Below are 20959 nucleotides of genomic sequence, written 5' to 3'. Positions count from 1 at the left end.
TGGTCCCAGGGCTGACTCCAGAAGTATGGTGTAGACTTGCTTTATCTACTCTGTATGTTTGGCCACATGCTCACTAATATTCTTCGGTAAAAACATTTCCCCCAAACAAATCATCGCCCCGATGGTGCGGTGCTATGTTTCTTTAGGATGATTGCGTGTTATGTGGTTCGTCATCAGCAGCCCTTTATGCTTGCTTTTCCTTGTCTCTATTTTAATATGATATGCATTCCCAGTTTACTATATGTTGATTTATTTTATAATTAATTTTTTCGGCTACACATTTTTATTTTTTTATTTTACAATACAATGTCGCTGTCCAGGATTAGTTATTTGTCCTTATTACATATTATAAACATAGTTCTAGAAAAACGTGCAGTGTTACACATCTCATCTCACCCTTAATGCAAGACAGTGGGTACAACAAACTATCTAAATCCAAGTGTTATTTCAAACATGATTTTAAATAAACTAACGTCTTTTTATTAGCCAGATATTTATTTATTGCTTAAATGGAAAATGTCAGTGCTATAAACACAAGCATTTTTTGGCATGATACTCACGCGCTTTGTTCTGCTTGTCACAGGGGATTGCTGGGTTTTGTCCGTGATAGGCGCTATGACAATACGCCCCCACTTTCTGGAGAATGTGATTCCGACAAACCAAGGATTTCATCACAAATATGCAGGAATCTTTCACTTCAGGGTATGTAATGTGCTTGCAATTTCCATTTCCTTGGGCCAAAACTGTTCTGCGAAGAACTACTATTGTTGCTGAAAATTGAAAATATAAACATATAGGCTGGCATGCATACTATACAATGCTTATATACACCCTGAATGACAAAACATTAGGGAACTTAATTAACGGATTACTCCATGACCTTCAAACAAACAGCACATGTTTTTGATTAACGATTTGTGTTTTTGCATTTAATTTTCTTGACAACATTTCGATATGCCTCATTCAATCTTTGTGCAGAATAATGTACTCCCAATGGTATGGTACGGTACGTGGTCACTGTGCTCTGTAAAGTAAAAGACCACAGGCCCTATTCTTCACACAGACAAGCCAACTATTCCATACACATTTGTGAAATGCTATTTTGGTGGCTGTGTTGCAGTATTATAATACTTCACACAGACAAGCCAACTATTCCGTACACATTTGTGAAATGCTATTTTGGTGGCTGTGTTGCAGTATTATAATACTTCACACAGACAAGCCAACTATTCCATACACATTTGTGAAATGCTATTTTGGTGGCTGTGTTGCAGTATTATAATACTTCACACAGACAAGCCAACTATTCCATACACATTTGTGAAATGCTATTTTGGTGGCTGTGTTGCAGTATTATAATACAGTCACAGTGAAGTATTACTTTTTCCAAATGTTTACTGTGTAGACTGCTATTCTCACAAAGCCAGTTTTAGGTACGTACAGTAATACTTACTCCTTTAGTACCCTTTTGTGTACTCTTACAAAGCCAGTTTCACGTACGTACAGTAGTACTCCTCCTGTACCCTTTTGTGTGCTCCTACATGCCTATTAAATTCGCCTCAAAATATCTAAAATGGGAAAAAAATGGCAAAATTAATCTACAATTTTTACAAATAGAAGGGAATGAACCCTCTTGGCAACCTTAGGGAGCTAGAAATTTCTACTCAATTCACAAAGACAAACAAGGGTATGTATGCAGGGGTATTGATTCCCATACTGGTCAATGCTTTGGTGAATAAACCCCATTGCCTGTTTTGTTATCACTGTTGGTTCTGCCAGTGGTTTTACAAATGTAACTTTTGTATTGATTTTCTATCAGATAGCCTTGAAGTTGAAGTTGCATGGTTTTCCTTTGTTCAGTTACAGGTGTCCTCACTGGAAGCTTTGTCAAAGCTAGAGGGCAAAACAGTGATGAGCAAATGAGTCACATGTCTTAATTTAGGTGCTCTTAGGCTAGTATCTTCCTTGCGCACAAAGAAATTGTTTCCAGTAATGAGCCTGAAAATCACATGAAGTGATCATTGTAGTAGTCAAGCAAAGTAATAAGATCTTATCTCGATAGGGTACCCAGGCGCTTGCAGGCCCTGGAGGCTTATTTGAACAGCCAGATCTTGAGGGCCATTCAGAATTCCGGGATTGAGGTGATGGTCCGGACGTGCGTGTTCCAACATCTTGTTTTGATAACCTAGTTTGAGTTTGTTGTGATTGTACTTTGTTAGTCTTGACTTTGAACAATATGTGGTCCAAATTATGCATGCGTTCTTGCATGATGCCTATGTAAGGGCTTGAATATACTGCAAGGACGTGTTGTTGTATTGGGATATTCACCGGATGTATGACGTTACCACGCGGTACATCACAACACTGTACATCACAACGCAGCTTTTACAACGCAAGTCGTTACCACAACTTGCGCTGTAGGGTGCTGGACTTAGGCATAGTATGATTTACTATTCCAACTCCAGCCTACGTACAGTAGGGAAGGTGTTGGAATAGTAAATCACACTATTCCTTAGTCTAGAGCGCCCTCCAGTGCAAGTCCTGGTAACGACTTACGTTGTAAAATCTGCGTTGTGATGGCACTGCGGTGTTTTGACCGCGTAGTAAAGGTTGTTTCCCTATTCACCATTCTTAATCATGCAATGCATCAAATATGATAATAATACCTTATGTAACAGTATCCCAATGTTTGTAACATGTTTCTTCACTTGTGTCCATAAGAACTTTGTAGTATACCTTCATGTACAGCATCCAGCATCCTTTTAGTTTCATAAAGCATTACACTCTAGATGTGCGCCATCTTAGATACAAAACATCCGATCAGGAAGCTCTTTTAACCATTAGATTTAGGATGAGCTAATTTGTTGCAGATGATTCTGAGACAAAGTTGTGCAGAACTGTGTACACCACTTTTGAAATGATTATGTAATTATGGTTGTGTAGACTGAAAAAGATAAGATAACAAGGTTATCATGGCCAGGATGATTGAGCTCAGTGAAAAAACACAATTGATCCCTTGTTGACTATACTTTATGAGGACTCATAATTAGATGTCTGCTCGTGTGGACAGATTCAGAGGGCCCTGAATCACCAAATATCCATACAGTGACTACTCATTTAGGAGTAAATCCAAGTCAGACATCAATGTTTTGCATTGTACCGAATTTTCAGATTCGTTCTTTCTTCATTTACATTTTGGGAGTGCCATCAAGTAGAGGAGAATGACCCTAGCCGAGTAGCTGCATCACTGAAACATACCAAGATAAACTCTACTCAGGATCTCTGGTAGGACATCAGAAAGTACTGGGAACACCCAGAGTTTCCTGGAAACTCCATCACAAATACAACTAATCATGTCACTCTTTTCATGGAACTGGATCCCACACACATGACAGGACAAACTAACACTTAGGGATAAATGCAGTGGATTTCCATTGATTAGACCAACTGATCATGATGCAAGCTGGTGCAGCCTGTAAATGCTATACAAGCGCGGCACTGCAGATGTTTACTCCAGTGGTCTCATAATGGGAAGAGAGAGGCCTACAAAAAACTGAATAAAATATGTGCCCTCAAAATCGGTCCATAATAACTCTACTATCAAGGCCCTGTCCAACAGTCTGCTAGTACATAGCATTCTGAATATCTTGTGTCATAGACAATGTTTTATGTTCACTGCCAACATCATAACCACCACCTCCTAATTTTCCTACTTTACCTGTGCAATGTCCTTAACTGTTGTGCATTAACATTAATCTCTCTGAGCATATTAAGATTTATAAAATGCTTCCCTCTCCTGTTGTATTTTATTCACTACTGATTTTTGATCTTGCTGGGTGTGTTGCAGTAACTGTGCCATGCACCTGCTATAGCTTTGCCATGCAAGTTATTCCTGTCCTCCATCAGTCTCCATGTAATTATCCATCCAGGGGTTTGTCAGTCTCTACGTGTGCTCTGTATTTCCGAGGCAAAGTACCAGATGTTCCTGTTTCCTGTCCTTCACCATCTCTCTGTGAGAACACTTGGATATGCAACCATTCTCACTGGTCCTGCCAGCCCACATTTCTAGCCATTATCCTCCCAACAGCCTCAATGAGGTCTCAGCATGCATGGTCATTTTTCTAGTCTGTCGAATTCTGTCCACCCTTACTCTACTAAGTCTTGTGGTTGGTGACACATTTAATATTTGTGTGATGACATCGATCTTGATTCCTATTTGTGGTGATAAGGAAACCATAGAGAGGGCAACAAACATGTGGGTCCGAGGCACCATTGTGTGTCTTCTGAGGGAGGATTTTCAGGTTCAGTTTTGTGGGACAAAATGTTAGAAATGCCAAAGACAGTCATTGAATTCTGCTGAGATCCTGTTATCGAATAAATGTTGCTGGTGGGGCATAATGGCATAATGAAACGCAGCAATTTGATTCCACATTCTGATCATTGAGATAAACAACATCATCAGGTCACCGCTTCTAAACCACAATAGGAAGTGATTAGAATAGAGGATATATGTGGAGCTATTTCACCACTACAGTCTTTCATAAGTGGGATTTCTCAGTAATAGTACATGAGTATTTCAGTTAAGGTGTAGTCAGTCAACCAGTGATCACGGCTGAAGAGCTTGTATCACTGGTGGTATCCTTGTGGCCTGTGTAGATTAGAGCTTGCTCATAACATCTGTTGAAGCGCCTTCCAGAGGCTAAGGTTTTAGAATATTTGGGTCACTGTTGGAACTAGAGGTTTACGGCTTGTATAGATACTTGCTTTTCTTACTTTGGGTGACAATGGCACTAATGGCGTAACACAAAATTAAAGGGCCCACTTGCAGAATGTGATGAGAGGCCCTTAGTCTCCCAAATGGACAAGGTATTCTTTGGTCTGGGTTAAATGGGGACCCCCTAAACAGTTGGTAGTCCCCAAAGTGTTGGGACCCCCCTGCACTGCAGGAGCCTGTGCTACTGCCCTAGATTGCTGCACAGGACATTCTAACAGTATTGTACCTATGTAAACTGCCTTCTGATTTTTTAATAGTTTCACATTTTCAGTTGCAGGAGTTTCCTATCTTTGTTTTTCTTCTCTCCAGTCCGATAAAATGCTACAGAGTAAGCACGCCATCCCTGGCATCCATGAATTGATCAATTTTAGGCTTCCATAAAATGATCTCCCCTCAAGGTGTAACACCTACTCTATAACAAGCATTGGCAAAGCCAATAGGTCTTGTCTATACAAACACTATTGGCTTTACCAATGTGTTTAGTCATGTAGTACACCAGCGTGGCTGCTCTTCGGCATGGCTAAAGGTTTGTGGTATAGAGTGGAGTAGTAAGTGGAGTGGCATAGGCGGAGTGGAGTGGTGTAGAGTAGATTAAAGTTGCTTAGAGTTGAGTGGCACAGTGTCATAGAGTGGCATAGATTGGAGTGTCAAGGGGTGTTGTATAGTGGCATAGAGTGCTGGCGAGTGGAGCATCCTAGAGTGGAATGTTGTATAGTGGAGTTTCATGTATTAGAGTGCAGTGTCATGGATTAGAGTGGTGGTGTGGATTAGAGTGAATTGGAGTGGAGAGTCATAGATTCAAGTGTAGAGGAGTGTCATGGAGTACAGTAGAGTGGTGTGGTGGAGAGTGGAGTGGTGTAGAGTGGAATGATGTGGAGTCAGGGCATAGAGTGGCTGGGCGTAGCATGGAGTGGTGAAGCATATAGGGGCGTAGCATGAAGGGTCATAGAGTGGAGTAGACTGGGCTAGAGTGTCATGGCACAGAGTGCAGTAGATTGGAGTAGAGTGTGGTGGAGGGACGTGTAGTGGGGTAGCATGGAGTAAAGTAAATTCTCATTGAATGGAGTAGCATGGAGATGATTAAAGTGCCGTAGAGTGGAGTTAAGTGCTGTAGAGTGGGGTAGCGTGTCGTTGAGTGGCATAGAGTGGAGCAGAGCGACATAGAGTAGTTATGGTTTGGAGTAGGGTAGAGTTGCGTAGAGTGGACATAAAGAGTGTTCTAATTGCACTCAAATGTGCCCACATTTTCCAGTGGATCACTTTAATCTTATCCATTGTAGGTTCAATATTAGAAACAAGCCAAATACAAATATTGGCATTTTTGTGCTTCTCTTGTTTCAGTGTGTAATTTCAGGGTGGAGTTGTAAGTCAAGTCAAACGAGTATTTTTGAATGTTAGTTTAACAGAATTTGGTTTATTGGCCCATGCATTTAGTCATCAAACAATGACGATTTACTCTGGGTATGGCACATTTGATGGATTATTCAAAGCATTCTCAATGCTTGGATAGACAAATATAATTATGCTGGACATAGACCAAACTTTTCCAAATTCTTGTGTCATTAACTTTTGTTCAAAAAGTTGATCATTACAAATGTTCTCTATGCATGAAGCCAAGGACTTGGCATACTGGATCAAAATAAACATGAATAAGCCTGTGCTGTGCAAGCATGTATTTGTTATGGATTAGACACTCCGACCCCAGTATTTAACATCACAGCTTCATGCATAGTTGCAACTGTGGTGTCATAGACAATATAAATGCTGGAGAGGTGAACTTGCTAAATAAACAGTTTCTTTCTACCATCCTTTGAAAGATATGGTCCAGCAGTGTGTTGAGGGAGGCCAGACCTTTAGACAGGATCTGCATACTTGTCTAATGGAATCATTCATGAGGAAGGAGCTAAGGGCCAGATGTACAAACAATTTCATGGCTGAAAATGGGCTAAGTCACAGAATCAGCCCTTTTGTGAACGCAAAAAAGCATTTTGGTATATATGAATCCCAAATTGCAATTCGGGAGCATGTTTCTGAATCACAATTTGGAATTGCGAATACATACAGATTTGGTTTTTGGAAAGGGGCGTGTTATGGGTGTTTCTTCTAAATACAGAATCTGGCTGGGATATTTTAATATTTTGCAACCAAATTCCGGTCCCAAAACATTATTATTTTACCGCCACCTCGGAAGAGGTGGGAACCCATTTGCAAATGAGAAGGTTTCCCCATGTGACCCCTTTCCATTTGAGAATGTTAAAAAAAATGTTTTTTAAGAGGAGGCAGTGGCCTAACAGGCCAGTGCATGCTCTTAAAAAATGAAACTTAAACGTTACATGTACTTTTTGAAAAGCATCACGTTTTTCTTAAAAGAAAATGGGCTACATTTTTACAAAAATATTGCTTTATTGTAAAGCAATCACAGACATGGGGGTTTGCTGACCATAGCAGGTGGCCATCCTTGTGATGACCATCATTCCTAATAGGTCTCAAAGGGAACCTACCTGATTAATATTCATGAGGTAGATCGATTTGTAACCCACTAGGAACCGCTACTCAATAGTTGTAAGTTTTCCTACATTAGGAATTGCGACTTCCAAATTGTGATTCAGTAAAGATCGAAATTAGGAAATCACTATTTTTACTATTTGTACATATGGTCCTAAGAAGGTTTGCTGTGAACCACCTACAATTACACTGATATCATACAGCAGAAATGCTCTACATCAATTTTTTCTTCAGATTCAACATGTGCTCCAGAAATTGCATTATGTGTTATTTCGACCCAATGAAAAATCTAGGGTTATATGTTCCTGGATTAGGAATAGCGATTTTCTAATTGCAATATTCTGCTGATCCCAATTAGGAAATCACTATTTCTAAGGTATGAAACTTGTTGAGTTTCAGTTAGTGATTTCTAGCGGGTCACAAATCCACCTACTTGATAAATTTTAATGAGGTAGGTTGCAGTTTGCAACTCATTAGGAATGACAACCATCACAGGGATGGTGGCCTGCCGTGGTCAACATACAACAATGTGGTCCTACAAGTAAAACACAATGCGTTTCAAAAGAAAAAAATTGACACATATAAAATTTATTTTTTAAGGGTAGGAAGTGGTCTGTGGGACTATGGCCTGCTCTTAAAACATATTTTATTTACATTCTCAAAGGGGAAGGGGTCCAATGTGGTCCCTGTTCCCATTTGCAAATGGATTACCACCAACTTTCAGTTAGTTGGTGGTAAAAATGTATGTTTTGCAACTGGAATTCGGTCTCAAAACATCAATGCATACAACTGCGAATCAGTATTTGGAAGAAACGTCCTAAACAAGCCTTTTCCACATACCGAATTGAAAACACAAATTGCAATTAGGTAACAATTTATCAAATCGCAGTTTGCTTTTTGTCCATTTCAAAAAGCATTTTTACGGTCGCACACTGCCTGATTCTGTGAATCGTTTGTTTGCTACCTCAAAAAGGCATTGTACATCTGACCCCAGATCTTATATAGAAATGTCCAATCCAGAAAGCTTTTCCAGTAGCATTGCAATGCTCTTGTGTCCTTCTTGGAGTCAAACATTTCCAAGATCTGTGAAACCATCAGCAAGTACTACTCTCAGCCTTCACCTTTTCCTAGCATAGTTTTTAAGTAGTGGCTTAGCACAGTGTCATCCACGCCAACCCCAAAAAGCAACAAAACCTTTTGCCTTTTTGCAGAAAAGTACTAAAGCATAAGATTAGCTAGTGATATCCTTGTTGTTGGACTTGGCCCTTATTGCAGGGTCATCCCTGAATTTTTTGCCTTCCTCCTCTTTTTTCTGACCTGTTGCTGGTTGTTTTATAAAAAATAATAATAATAAAGAGCTTGTAAAGCGCACAGTAATGCCATCACGGCATGTCCCCGCGCTAAGCTAGCAGTGAACCAGCAAGAGAGAGAATCCAGAGGTCTATGCTGTGTATAAGTGAGTTTTCAGCAAGGCCCTAAACCGCGCTTCACTGCTCTCAAGTCTCAAGGCCAAGGGAAGTTTGTTCCATTGTTGAGCTGCATGGAGCGCAAAAGAGCGACCACCTATTCTGGCCTTCCTCGTCCTGGGGACTGTCAGCAGTCCGGTCCCCTCCGAACGAAGGGTCCTGGAGGGTTCATATGACTCTGGACACTTTACTACTGCTGATCAGTGTTAAAGTGCATATGCTCTCCCTATTGTAAATTGATGTATGGATTCATGATTTCATGATTGGCTGGTTTGGTTTACTTGTCAGACCCTAGTACAGTGCACCAGGAGTGCCCAGGGCTGATAATCCAAAGGCTGCTATTGGGCTTGCAGCACTGGTTGTGCCACCCACAGGCAGCCTGTAAAAGTGTGTCTCAGGTCTGCCATTGCAGAGAATGTGTGCAGTCTGGTACTGCAATGCTGACTGGGCAAGTGCACCTCCTTGCCAGTCCCTAAACCATCCCTTTTCTTCATGTCAGACACCCCTATGGTAGGCCCAAGGGCAGGGTGCATTGTAAGTATAAGGTAGGACATGCCCTGGTGTGTGTGGCATGTCCTAATAGTGAATTCCAGCCATTTTCGTTTTTCACTATTGCAAGGCTACCTGTTCTCCATAGACCAGAATGGGCAGTTAGATTATTACATTTTATAATCCAACTGACTCAGGGAACATGTTAGAAATTCGAGTTTAATATGCCTGGACTCAGAATGATAAAATACATTTTTCAGTGAAGTTGATTTTAACATTCTGTGTTTGAAAATACCACTTTTAGAAAGTAGGTATTTTCTTGTCTAACTATCCAGGCTTGCGTCTGCTAGGTTGTGTATTCCTTGTCCGGACTTTGAGTGACAGGGCTGGGGGATTCCAGAAGACAGAATTAGTCAGCCCAGTGGTGAATAGAGAGATCTGCATCTAGATGGGAGGGAGGAATTGCACCTGGGACCTGAATAGGACAGTGCCTGCCCCCACAGTGCTAGCTCCACCCCCTGTGGTGCGTCTGATGTCTCTGCCCTGCTTTGTAAAAGGAGAGAAGGAATCATGTCAACAAAGTGCTCCAGGACTGTGCTTTCCCTCCACAATGATGGCTCCACCTCCTGTGGGTGGTCTGATGTTTCTACCCTGCACTGTGAAAGGAAAGAAAGAATCATGTAAACAGGGTGCTCCAGAACTGGTTTGGACTGGGCAAAAGCCCTTCTGCCCTCAGAGGAAAAAGGATTTTGGGGTATAAATATTGGGACCCTGATCCCAAGAAATTAGATCACTTTTGGACTACAAGAAGAAACCTTTGCTGAGGAGAGGAACCTGAAGAAACTGAGGAGAGACTATCCCTAAGCTGAAGTACTGCTTGGGGGATTGGCCTGCAGTGGTTGCCTGACTGCCAAAGAAAAGAGAAATAACTTTGTGTGCTTTATTTTCAACTTGTGAAGGATCTCCAAGGCCTTGGAGCAGAGCTTGCCCCCTGCTGAAGTCTCAGGGACAACAGACTTCTACCCCCAGCTCCCCAGAGTTCCTTGGGAAGTGCCTGATGCTGTTTTGGGCCTTCTGAGGGACTGTGTATCACAAGGAGCTGGAAGCGTGATTCAAGAGGAAGAAGCGTGTCGGTGTCGCAGCCGCTGCCATTGCGTCTCTGAACAAGGGTGTTGCCGCTGTAGCTGACGCATTGCACCACATTGAGAGAAGCGTCACGCACCGAAGAAGAAGCATGTCGCCGTCGCAATCGCTGCAGTTGCATTTCTGAACAGGGATGTCACCGCTGTAGCTGACGCATTGCACCGCATCCAGAGAAGTGTCTTGCACCGAGTAAGAAGCATGTCGCCTTCCCTGCTGCTGCCGTCGCATTGTGGATGTCGCCACTGTAGCTGTCGCATTGCACCGCATCAAGAAAAGCGCCTCGCATCCACGGAGAAGTATGCCGCCATCAGAGCTGCTGCCGTCGCATCTTGGATGTCGCCGCTGTAGTTGTCGCATTGTGCGGAAGCCTCACGCAACAACACAGAAGAGTGTCGCAGCCGAGGCTGTTGCCGTCGCATCACTGAACAAGGGTGTCCCCACTGCAGCTGATGCATAGAATCGAGACGTCTAGTATCAGTGGAGACGCGTGCCGCATCAGGAAGATCTTCACGTCTTTATTCCGTTGCACCAAAACTTTGCCGCATTTCCATCGCTGCAACACTGTTTGTTGTGAAACGTCCCGCATCGAAAGGTACATTGAATTAAAATGTCGCATTTTAAGAACTGAACAGAACTAAGCTAAAACTACCATTCTAAGTATAGTATTGTGGATTTTTGTCACTTGTGGTCTTGTGTTAAGTCTATATAAAGAATACTTTTTTTAATATACAACTGTGTGGTGTCAATTTGTAGTGTTGTCACTTGATTACTATATGTGTTCACAAATGCTTTACACACTGCCTGTGCGGTAAGCCTGTCTGCTCATGCCAAGCTACCAAGGGGGTGAGCAGGAATTATTTTAGGAGTGTACCCCCTTACCCTGACTAGAGACAAGGGTCCCTATTTGTCACAAGTACCTACCTGTGCCAACTAGAGATCCCCAACTCTAACATTGGTGATCAGCGGTGAGGATTCTGGACTTGCATTTGTGACTCATATACAGTGATTGGTGAACACTACTTAGTGAGTGCAGACCATAACGCATCCACGTACTATTTTTCCCTGTTTCCCTTAGGAATTTGGTTTTTTGAACTCTGGTTAGTTGTTGCACCTGTTGGACCTTGTCAAAATGGAAGTCAACTTTTCTCACATGTACATCTACAAGACAAGGGAGCTAAAAGTGATTTGCTAGGAGAGGGGGCTGCCTGTGAAGAAGAGCTCCACAAGGTAGGATCTTAAGGTAGTCCTGTATCGCTATGAGGTGCGACGCTGGGAAGCAACACTAACAGATGACTCTGAGGAGGAATCTGAGGAGGAAGTTCCCTAGCCTGAGGAGGAAACATTTTGGGAAATGTTGGCTTGTGAAGAGGAGAATCGGATTCATGCTCGTGACCGAAGGCTGAGGCAGCTAGACCGGTAATGCAAGGAAATTGAGAGAGCCTTAGCTAAAAAGAAAGTGTGTAGCTCAGGAAGTGAGCTTTGCTGAGTTGGGGGTGGATTCCAGCTCAGATGGAGGCAGCAAAAGTGAGTTATCTAGTGCTGAGGGAGTAGTGCACACACCTAGAAATTTGGCACCTGATTTGGAGGGGGTTAACATACACCAGGAGGTACAAGGACATGAGGTAGCTCCAGTAGTGTGCAGTGTCCCTGAGGAGAATGGGGAAACTGACGCAGGGGTTCATGGTCCTAGTAGTGGGAGGGACACGCAACTGACTCTAGATGAGAGGTGCAGAGAGAGGGGTTCCCCCAAGGTTGAAGTCCTGGTATTTGAGTGTGAATACCACCGAGAAGAGTGTGGGTTGAATGACAGAGACAGTCAGATACTGTCTTGCCAATCTCAGGAGAGTGGTGTGGAGTATGTGTGTGAGGTACTGGATGGTGAGGTGAAGGATAGTTTGGTTAACCCCTGTAGGGGGCTGTGTGATCCAATTGTGGGAGAGAATATTGTAAGTCCCTGTTTTCCACAGCTATGCCGACACCTGTTGGAGAGTGAGTTCTCTGACCCCGGGGAGCTCACATTGGAGGCAGACCTTTTGGTGGATTCCAGAGGGTCTGGAGAGGCATTGAGGAGTGACCCTGAGGGGAGTGGCTCAGATATCTTCCAACCCAGAGTGGTGGAAGTGGTTCAGAGTAGCCCAGCTAGGTCCCATTGTAGTGGGAAGGGTGGAGGGACTTGCATCCTTTTTCAGAGGAGAAGGAGTGAGTGTGGTGCTGCGTGTCCCCACGTGCCCGGTTCTTTAAGGGAACACCAGGTGGGGAGCCTAGGCTGTCCTGATGGGCTGCCCATTGAGGGGGATCCACTAGTGTCTGGTGAACTGGGATTGTCTGTAAGCAGGCCTACATTAGTTCTGGTGTCTGGCAGTGCCGCACCTAAGTGGAGTGTACAGAAGTCCAGACTGAGGGATGAGAGGGGGAAAGAGTCCCCAGTGGAGGAACCAGTGGGCCAGGGGCCAGCCAGAAGGGCTGCGTCATCAGTGAATGACCATGGTGACACCACTTCTGTCCTGGGGGGTCTTCGCACACTGTCAGATGGACAGGGGTCAGGAGATCTGCGCCAGGCAGACTGTCCCACGACACATGAGTTATGTGTCACCCTCGGGGGGAGCATATGTGCTCCCAAGGAAATCCTGGGTTGCCAGGCAAGTGTTCAACTGCATGGTTTGGTCCCTGGGTTGGGAAGCCAGGTCCAGGTGTTGTCTGAACTGGAGGAAGGGGCAACTGTAATCAGTGTCCTGACCAAGGTAGCTTCTAGGGGTACCTCTCCAGTTGGGAGGGTGCAGTGCTCTGGAAGGGGGTGCAGAGGGAGGGATTCCTCTCCTCTGACCCCGGACCAACTGGAGGGTTTAGACCCTAGGTTGGAGGGCCAGGCTCAGGGTGTCCCCCCTGACCTGGATGCCCAGTTGCAGGATAGAACCACTGAACAGGTGGGCGAATTGTGCAGGACACCTGTTACAGGCACCCTGACAATTCTGGAAGGGGGTACTGCTCCAGGTGGGAGGGTACAGAGCCCCCAGGAGGAGGACCGGGTGTGGGAGAGCCCACCCCAGTCTCTGGTCCAGCCACCAGGTCTGGTGGGTCAGTGTCAGGATGTCATACCTGACCTGACAAGAGGGAGAGTGGACAAGGGTGCCAAGCACCTGGGGCTACTGCCCCCCGCTTTCGGATGCCACAGAGTTTTGAGAGCCATGAGAGGCATAAGGGCTGGGTCTCATCACTGACTACTGTCAGTGACCACTGTGGCTTACTGTCTGTCTGTTGGGACACACCTGTGAGCAAGTTGAGGTTAGATGCCACAGGTGAGGAGAAGGGTTCCCCATGGGTTAGCTTGGTGGGCCCTGAGAGTATGGAAAGAGGAATTGAAATAGGTTCAGATTGGCGTAGAACTGAAATATGCCCCTGCTGTTGCAGGCCAGGTCCACGTTCTATCGCCCAAATCAGGGAAGCCCATCAAGGTAGTGATTGGTCTACCCTGCGTTTTGGCTGGAAGGGGTTTGTGTTGGACTTGGTCCTTTGTGCAGGGTCATCCCTGAACTTTTTGCCTCCCTCTTCTATTTTTTCCGACCTGTTGTTGCCTGTTTTATGACTCTGGACACTACACCACTGCTGATCAGTGCTAAAGTGCATATGCTCTCCCTATTGTAAATTGATGGATGGATTCGTGATTCCATGATTGGCTGGTTTGTTTTACTTGTAAGACCCTAGTACAGTGCACCAGGAGTGCAAAGGGCTGGTAATCCAAAGGCTGCTAGTGGGCATGCGGCACTGGTTGTGCCTCCCACAGAAGCAGCCTGAAAAGGTGTGTCTCAGGGCTGCCATTGCAGAGTCTGTGTGCAGTCTGGTACTGCCATGCTGACTGGGCAAGTGCACCCACTTGCCAGTCCCTAAACCATCCCTTTTCTTCATGTCAGACACCCCTATAATAGGCACAAGGGCTGGGTGCATTGTAACTATAAGGTAGAACATGGCCTGGTGTGTGTGGCATGTCCTAATAGTGAATTACAGCCATTTTCGTTTTTCACTATTGCAAGCCTACCTGTTCTCCATAGACCAGAATGGGCAGTTAGATTATTACATTTTATAATCCTAACTGACTCAGGGAACATGGTAGAAATTCGAGTTTCGTATGCCTGGACTCAGAATGATAAAATACATCTTTTAGTGAAGTTGGTTTTAATATACTGTGTTTGAAAATACCACTTTTAGAAAGTAGGTATTTTCTTTTCTAACTATCCAGGCCTGCCTCTGCTAGGTTGTGTATTCCTTGACTGGAGTTTTAGTGACAGGGCTGGGGATTCCAGGAGACAGAATGAGTCAGCCCAGTGGTGAATAGAGAGATCTGCATCTAGATGTGAGGGAGGAGTTGCACCTGGGACCCGAATCGGACAGTGGCTGCCCCCCACAGTGCTCGCTCCACCCCCTGTGGTGCATCTGATGTCTCTGCCCTGCACTGTGAAAGGAGAGAAGGAATCATGTCAACAAAGTGCTCCAGGGCTGTGCTTTCCCTCCACAATGCTGGCTCCACCTCCTGTGGGGCGTCTGATGTTTCTGCCCTGCACTGTGAAAGGAAAGAAGGAGTCATGTAAACAGAGTGCTCCAGAACTGGTTTGGACTGGGCAAAGGCCCCTCTGCCCTCTGAGGACAAAGGATTTTGGGGTATAAATATTGGGACCCTGATCCCAAGAAATTAGATCACTTTTGGACTACAAGAAGAAACCATTGCTGAGGAGAGGAACCCCAAGAAACTGAGGAGAGACTATCCCTAAGCTGAAGTGCTGCTTGGGGAATTGGCCTGCAGCAGTTGCCTGACTGCCAAAGAAAGGAGAAAGAACTTTGTGTGCTTTATTTACAACTTGTGAAGGATCTCCAAGGGCTTGGAACAGAGCTTGCCTCCTGCTGAAGTCTCAGGGACAACAGACTTCAACCCCCAGCTCCCCAGAGTTCCTTGGGAAGTGCCTGCTGCTGTTTTGGGCCTTCTGAGGGACTGCGTATCACAAGGAGCTGGACGTGCGACTCAAGAGGTAGAAGTGTTTCGCCGTTGCAGCCGCTGCATCTCTGAACAAGGGTGTTGTCGCTGTAGCTGACGCATTGCACCACATTGAGAGAAGCACCTCGCACCGAAGAAGAAGCATGTCGTCGTCGCAGCCGCTGCATTTCTGAACAAGGATGTCGTCTCTGTAGCTGACGCATTGCACCGCATCCACAGAAGCGTCTCGCACCGAAGAAGAAGCATGTCGCCGTCGCAGCCGCTGCATTTCTGAACAAGGATGTCGTCGCTGTAGCTGACGCATTGCACCGCATCCAGAGAAGTGTCTCGCACCGAGGAAGAAGCATGTCGTTGTCGCTGCTGCTGCCGGCGCATCGCTGAACCAGGGTGTTGCCGCTGCAGCTGACGCATCTGGAAGATCTTCACGTCTTTATTTCTTTGCACCGAAACTTTGCCGCATTTCCATCGTTGTTAGTTGTGAAAGCATCCCGCATTGAAATGTACCTTGACTTAAAGTGTTCGCATTTTAAGAACTGAACAGAACTAGGCTAAAATTACCATTCTAAGTATAGTATTGTGGATGTTTGTCGTTTGTGGTCTTGTGTTAAGTCTATATAAAAAATTCTTATTTTTAATATACAACTGTGTGGTGTCCATTTGTAGTGTTGTCACTTGATTACTGTGTGTGTTCACAAAGGCTTTACACACTGCCTCTGAGATAAGCCTGTCTGCTCATGCCAAGCTACCAAGGGGCTGAGCAGGGGTTATTTTAGGAGTGTACCCCATTACCCTGACTAGAGGCAAGGATCCCTATTTGTTACAAGTACCTACCTGTGCCAACTAGAGACCCCCAAATCTACCACTTGTCAAGCTGAAACATGACAAAACCTTTGTACCATTCAAGGTACTGAATTACATCTCTGGAATGACAAAATGTCACCCAAGCCAACATTGAATGAATAAGAGCAGCCCCAACACAGGTTTTGCTCTTTTTAGAGCAAGACAGAGAAGGATATCGTTCTCTAAACCCAATGGAGCACCCTGTATAACAAACAATGCGCTTTCAATATCTATTTCTTGATAACAATCAAACCTTAAAGCAACATTATGGTTAATTTTGGTTAAAACACCCCAGCTAATGTTTTTTTAAAAATGTTGAAATTCATCTGCAAAACAGCAGTTAAAGTGCAGCTATGGGCATGAATTAAAACTAAAAAGAACTGAAATTGTCAAGTTAAGGTTAGGAGCACAATCAAGGTTAGGAGCACAATCTATAGCTCATGCAGTAGCCATGCAAATCATAACATGCACACTAAATGAAATGGTCATGGCTTTAACCTTAGTGAAACAGATTTCTGTGACAAGGCCCTGTGCCTAAATCTCCATGGATGCACAGCTTTGTCCTTTTATAGGATGGAAACAAACTACAGTGCATGGCCTTCACCAATACACCCAACACTCTCTGTATAGACAACCCACTGCACATAGCTGTGTTCTGCAGGGTTGACAACAAGAACCTATCTTCCTGGCCATCAGCCATGTGCAATGTGGTTGGCCGCACGGCCCAGATTTCGGCAAGCCTTTACTCTGAGCCCTCTGTGGTTGGCTAACACCTGCAGCAAAAAGCCTGTGTGCATGGACAACAGTGACAGGCCTCTGGTCATTGCCTGCACCCAACACTCTACTGGTGGTTAAACCCCGCTGTGCAAAGCCTACATCAATGTCGAATGGAGACATTGGACATAGACCCTGTCCTTGTGTCCAGCTTGGGCACCAAATTCTCTTTTGACAGCAAACACCAGGCAGGCTCAGAAGAGGTGTGCTGCACAGCCTTGTCCTTTGCCAGCTTTTGCTCCCAAAACCCTGTCAGTTGTCAGCCTCAGCTGCACACAGCATTTAACATTGTGCAGTAGAGGATTGGCTGCGGGGCCTGCCTGACCTCCAGTAAGACCCTGCTGCCAACCCTCCATGAGTGGCCAACACCCACAGCAAAGATCTTGGGCAAACTCCTTCCAAGCCATGTATCTAATCCACTGCGGGCAGCCAATTCCTTTTGCGCACAGCCTTCAGCTGTGTAAAGTTGGGTTAGCTGCAGGGACTTGTCTCTGGCCAGCCAATCTCACCCAACCCAAGATGGCAGCCAACCAACCTGGGGTTCAGGAGAGATCAAAGGACCCAGGAATGTTAAAGAATTAAGAAATCCTATGATAAAAAAACACTATCATGTGTTCCTTTTGGGGCCCCCTCATGAGCTTCATATTAGATTGTATTCACCCTGTCCTCTTATTCCCTCCTTTTCTTTTTCCCACTACATTGTTCGATGTGTGTACCAAGTTGGAGTAGTGTAGTTAAAATATATTTTTCTTTGATGATCAACAAATCAGAATGAGGCAGAGCTGGATTCACGAATCTGCAGAGATTGACAGGAAAAATTCTCCCATTTCCAGTAATGTACCTATAGTTTTGGAAGTGGTTTCACAAATCCTTCCTGAGTTTGCGAATCCATGAGGATCCACCAATTAGCAGGTGAAGATATCTCTACAATGTACCCTCTTCATGACCAACCTGAACACCTTTTAAATGTTAATTTCTCAAAAACATCTGAGGAGAAAGAGGACAAAACACAGCAGTAGGAAAAACACATGGTGTGAGATGTGATTTTGAGCTTTCATTCGACTACTCTGACTTCAGCTCCCAATCAACATTATTTTCCTTGTCTTTTTTTAATAATCTTTATTGAAAATTTTCACCCGTTTTATGCACAAGTACAGCTTTTAAATTCGCTAAATCACATAATACAATGCCAAATCATAGAGACACATATAAAATGCAGTAATAAGAATAATACAGTAGATGATAAAGAAGAGAGACTAAGCAGCCTAGTCTTTAAACCAATCCGTAACTGGTGCCCATATCTTCATACCCATAGCCCTTTTTTTTTTTACCTTTCGTCCTATATATAGCAATTTCCATATTATACGTAGCTAATAGGCGGGCACGCCATGTCTCAAAGGAAGGAGGCGCTGGGCTAATCCAATCATACGTAATACAAGCGCGTATTAATGCCATACAGATAAATAAAAAGCTTTTCCTCTCTTCAGGAAGTATATCCGAAGTTACGCCAATTAATACCAATTCCCCCGTTAAAGTAACCGTTGAACCCAAGAGTGCAAGCAAGAAATTCTCAATAGAAGAAAACCAGTTTGGCAGCTGTGGGCATGAAAAAAACATATGTAATGCATCAGCTGCAAATTCCCCACATCTGCTACACGAGGTGCCCACCGTCGTCCCCCATTTCGATATCTTAGAGGGAGTGTAATAGAGGTCGTATAAGGCCATAAAATGCTGTGAGCGTGATCTCCCTGTAATCAAGATTTTATTTGCTAAGCTAATGGATTCCTCTATATTGATTACCTCCCTGCCTAACTTTGTTGCCCATTTATTTTGGTATATCTCTATATCATCTGGACATGATAAAAGAATCAATTTATAGTAATGTCCTATCAATGTTTTACTAAACATACTATCAATCAGGGGGATTCTCTTCAGTTGAGATTCCGCTTGCACACCCAAGGAGTTAAAGTAACTGTGGATCTGCAAGTACTTAAAAAAATCATTTCCTGGCAATTTAAACTTATCTTGTAATTCAGAGAAAGAAACGAGATGACCATTATTCAAACCATCGCCCAAAAACTGGATTCCACTCATATGCCATCTATTCATTACAGAATCCGGAAAAATTGGGGGAAGGATTCTTGGAGCAGCAAATGGTACATAAGGATTTATTTTCCCTATACCTAGTTGTCGCTTAATTATTCTCCAGACAGTATAAGCTGATTTCAATATCTTGAATTTGTTTTTTTTTAAATAACTAGGTTCTATTACCTTAACCAAACATCCGCAACAATCCTCCCCCAATGCAAACTCGTAGATAGAGGGAGAATGACACAATGCAATCCGTGCCCATTCGCTGATTACCAACGGAATGATAAACTGTAAAACAGAAGCCAAATAATAAAAGAGAAAGTGTGGTATACCCCAGCCTCCCCTATCCTTAGGCAGTATCATATTTTTATGTGCCCTTCTCTGGAGGCGATAACCCTATAAAAATCTTGCTGACATCCTTTCCAGCTTTTGAAAAGAACTAGAGGGAAATTTCAAAGGAATAGCACGAAACATATACAAAAACTTAGGAAGTACCAGCATTTTTAAGACATTGGCCCGTCTGAGTAAGGAAAGATGAAAATGATCTATTCTCTCCAACGAGGAGTTCACTTTTTTTAAAGCCATATTTAAATTTAGTTCTGGAATTATAGAGACTGGTGGTGTATTTTTAATACCCAAATATATAGCTTCTGTCACAGTTTTTATTTGAGCGGGAGGATCCTGTCCTACACATAGTATTTGTGTTTTAGAGATATTTAGCTCATATCCAGAAAAGGATCCAAACTGAGTTGCTAGATCCTCTATTATTGGAACTGCCCTCTGAATGTCTGTCGTTACTACGACGATGTCGTCCGCATACGCGAGTGTCCTATAATTCATACGAGAGACTTGTACTGGTGAGATATCTTCAGCACGATTTAGCTTATTTAAAAATATATCGATATATAGGGCAAATAATAACGGGGAACATGGACAACCCTGCCGTGTTCCTCGAAAGATGGACAATAAAGCAGATTCCTGCCCAGCTAGTTTGACGGAAGCTACTGGGGAAACATAAAGGGCCTTCAACGCGGAAATAATCCTTGGTCCGAATCCCTTCTGTGAAAGCAGATCCCATAAATACGGCCAGGCTACCCTACCGAATACCTTTTCGGCATCCAACAGGTAATTCCCATTGCAGTCTTGGTCGCCCGAGCCCAGTCCTTTAAAGCGATCAAGCGACGGATATGATCGGTAGTATCCCGATTGGGGATAAAGCCATGCTGAGAGCAAGAAACAATAGATGAAATTATGCCTGAAATTCGAGACGCTACAATCTTTGAATAGATCTTGCTGTCAGCATTAATTAAAGATATGGGTCTATAAGAGGCCGGAAGGGAGGGTGGTTTATCTTTCTTCAGAAAGGCCTTAATTATTGAATGCCACCAGGATTCCGCTGCATTGCCTTTTTGCGCTTCTTGAAAAGTCTTCCTTTAACAGTTGACGAAATATCCTAAAAAAATTCCAGTGGAATGCCATCCGGCCCCACAACTTTTCCTAAAGCAAGAGAAAAAATAGCAGCTTCTATTTCTTCCCATGTTATGTCTTTCTCTAAGAGCAGAGCCTGTTCCATAGTTATTTTATGTATTCTCACATTACTGCTGAAATTCAAAATGCAATCTGATGAATAAGCTATTATTTCATTCTTAAACAATTTACTGTAATATTGTCGAAACACCTCTGATTTTCCGTGGCTTTGACCTGTGTCATCTTGAATGCTATCAATACAATTACTAACCGTTTTTTGCTGAATCTTTTTGGACAAAATGTGACCTGCACTTTCCCCTACCTCATAAATTTGTGTGCGATAAACTGCTATCTGTTCCGCTAATTTCTTAGCAAAGATCTCATAAAGCCTCGATTTATATATGGCCAAGTCTGACATTATTTGTT

The 20959-nt window shown here is 43.8% G+C and overlaps 1 protein-coding gene across 1 annotated transcript in view; it reads left to right on the top strand.

The window, feature by feature from the left end:
* The window catches only part of LOC144762928 (calpain-13-like), a 441560-nt gene that overhangs the window by 143142 nt on the left and 277459 nt on the right, over positions 1-20959 (top strand). The window contains exon 3 of the mRNA XM_078648230.1: positions 584-702. Within this exon, the coding sequence (XP_078504356.1) occupies positions 584-702 (119 nt within the window). The remainder of the gene's footprint in view (positions 1-583; positions 703-20959) is intronic.

The sequence above is a fragment of the Lissotriton helveticus genome, chromosome 6, assembly GCF_964261635.1.
Source record: "Lissotriton helveticus chromosome 6, aLisHel1.1, whole genome shotgun sequence".
NCBI classification, from domain to species: Eukaryota; Metazoa; Chordata; class Amphibia; order Caudata; family Salamandridae; genus Lissotriton; species Lissotriton helveticus.
The sequence above is the reverse complement of the archived record's forward strand: the minus strand, read 5'-3'. Positions and strand labels throughout refer to the sequence as shown.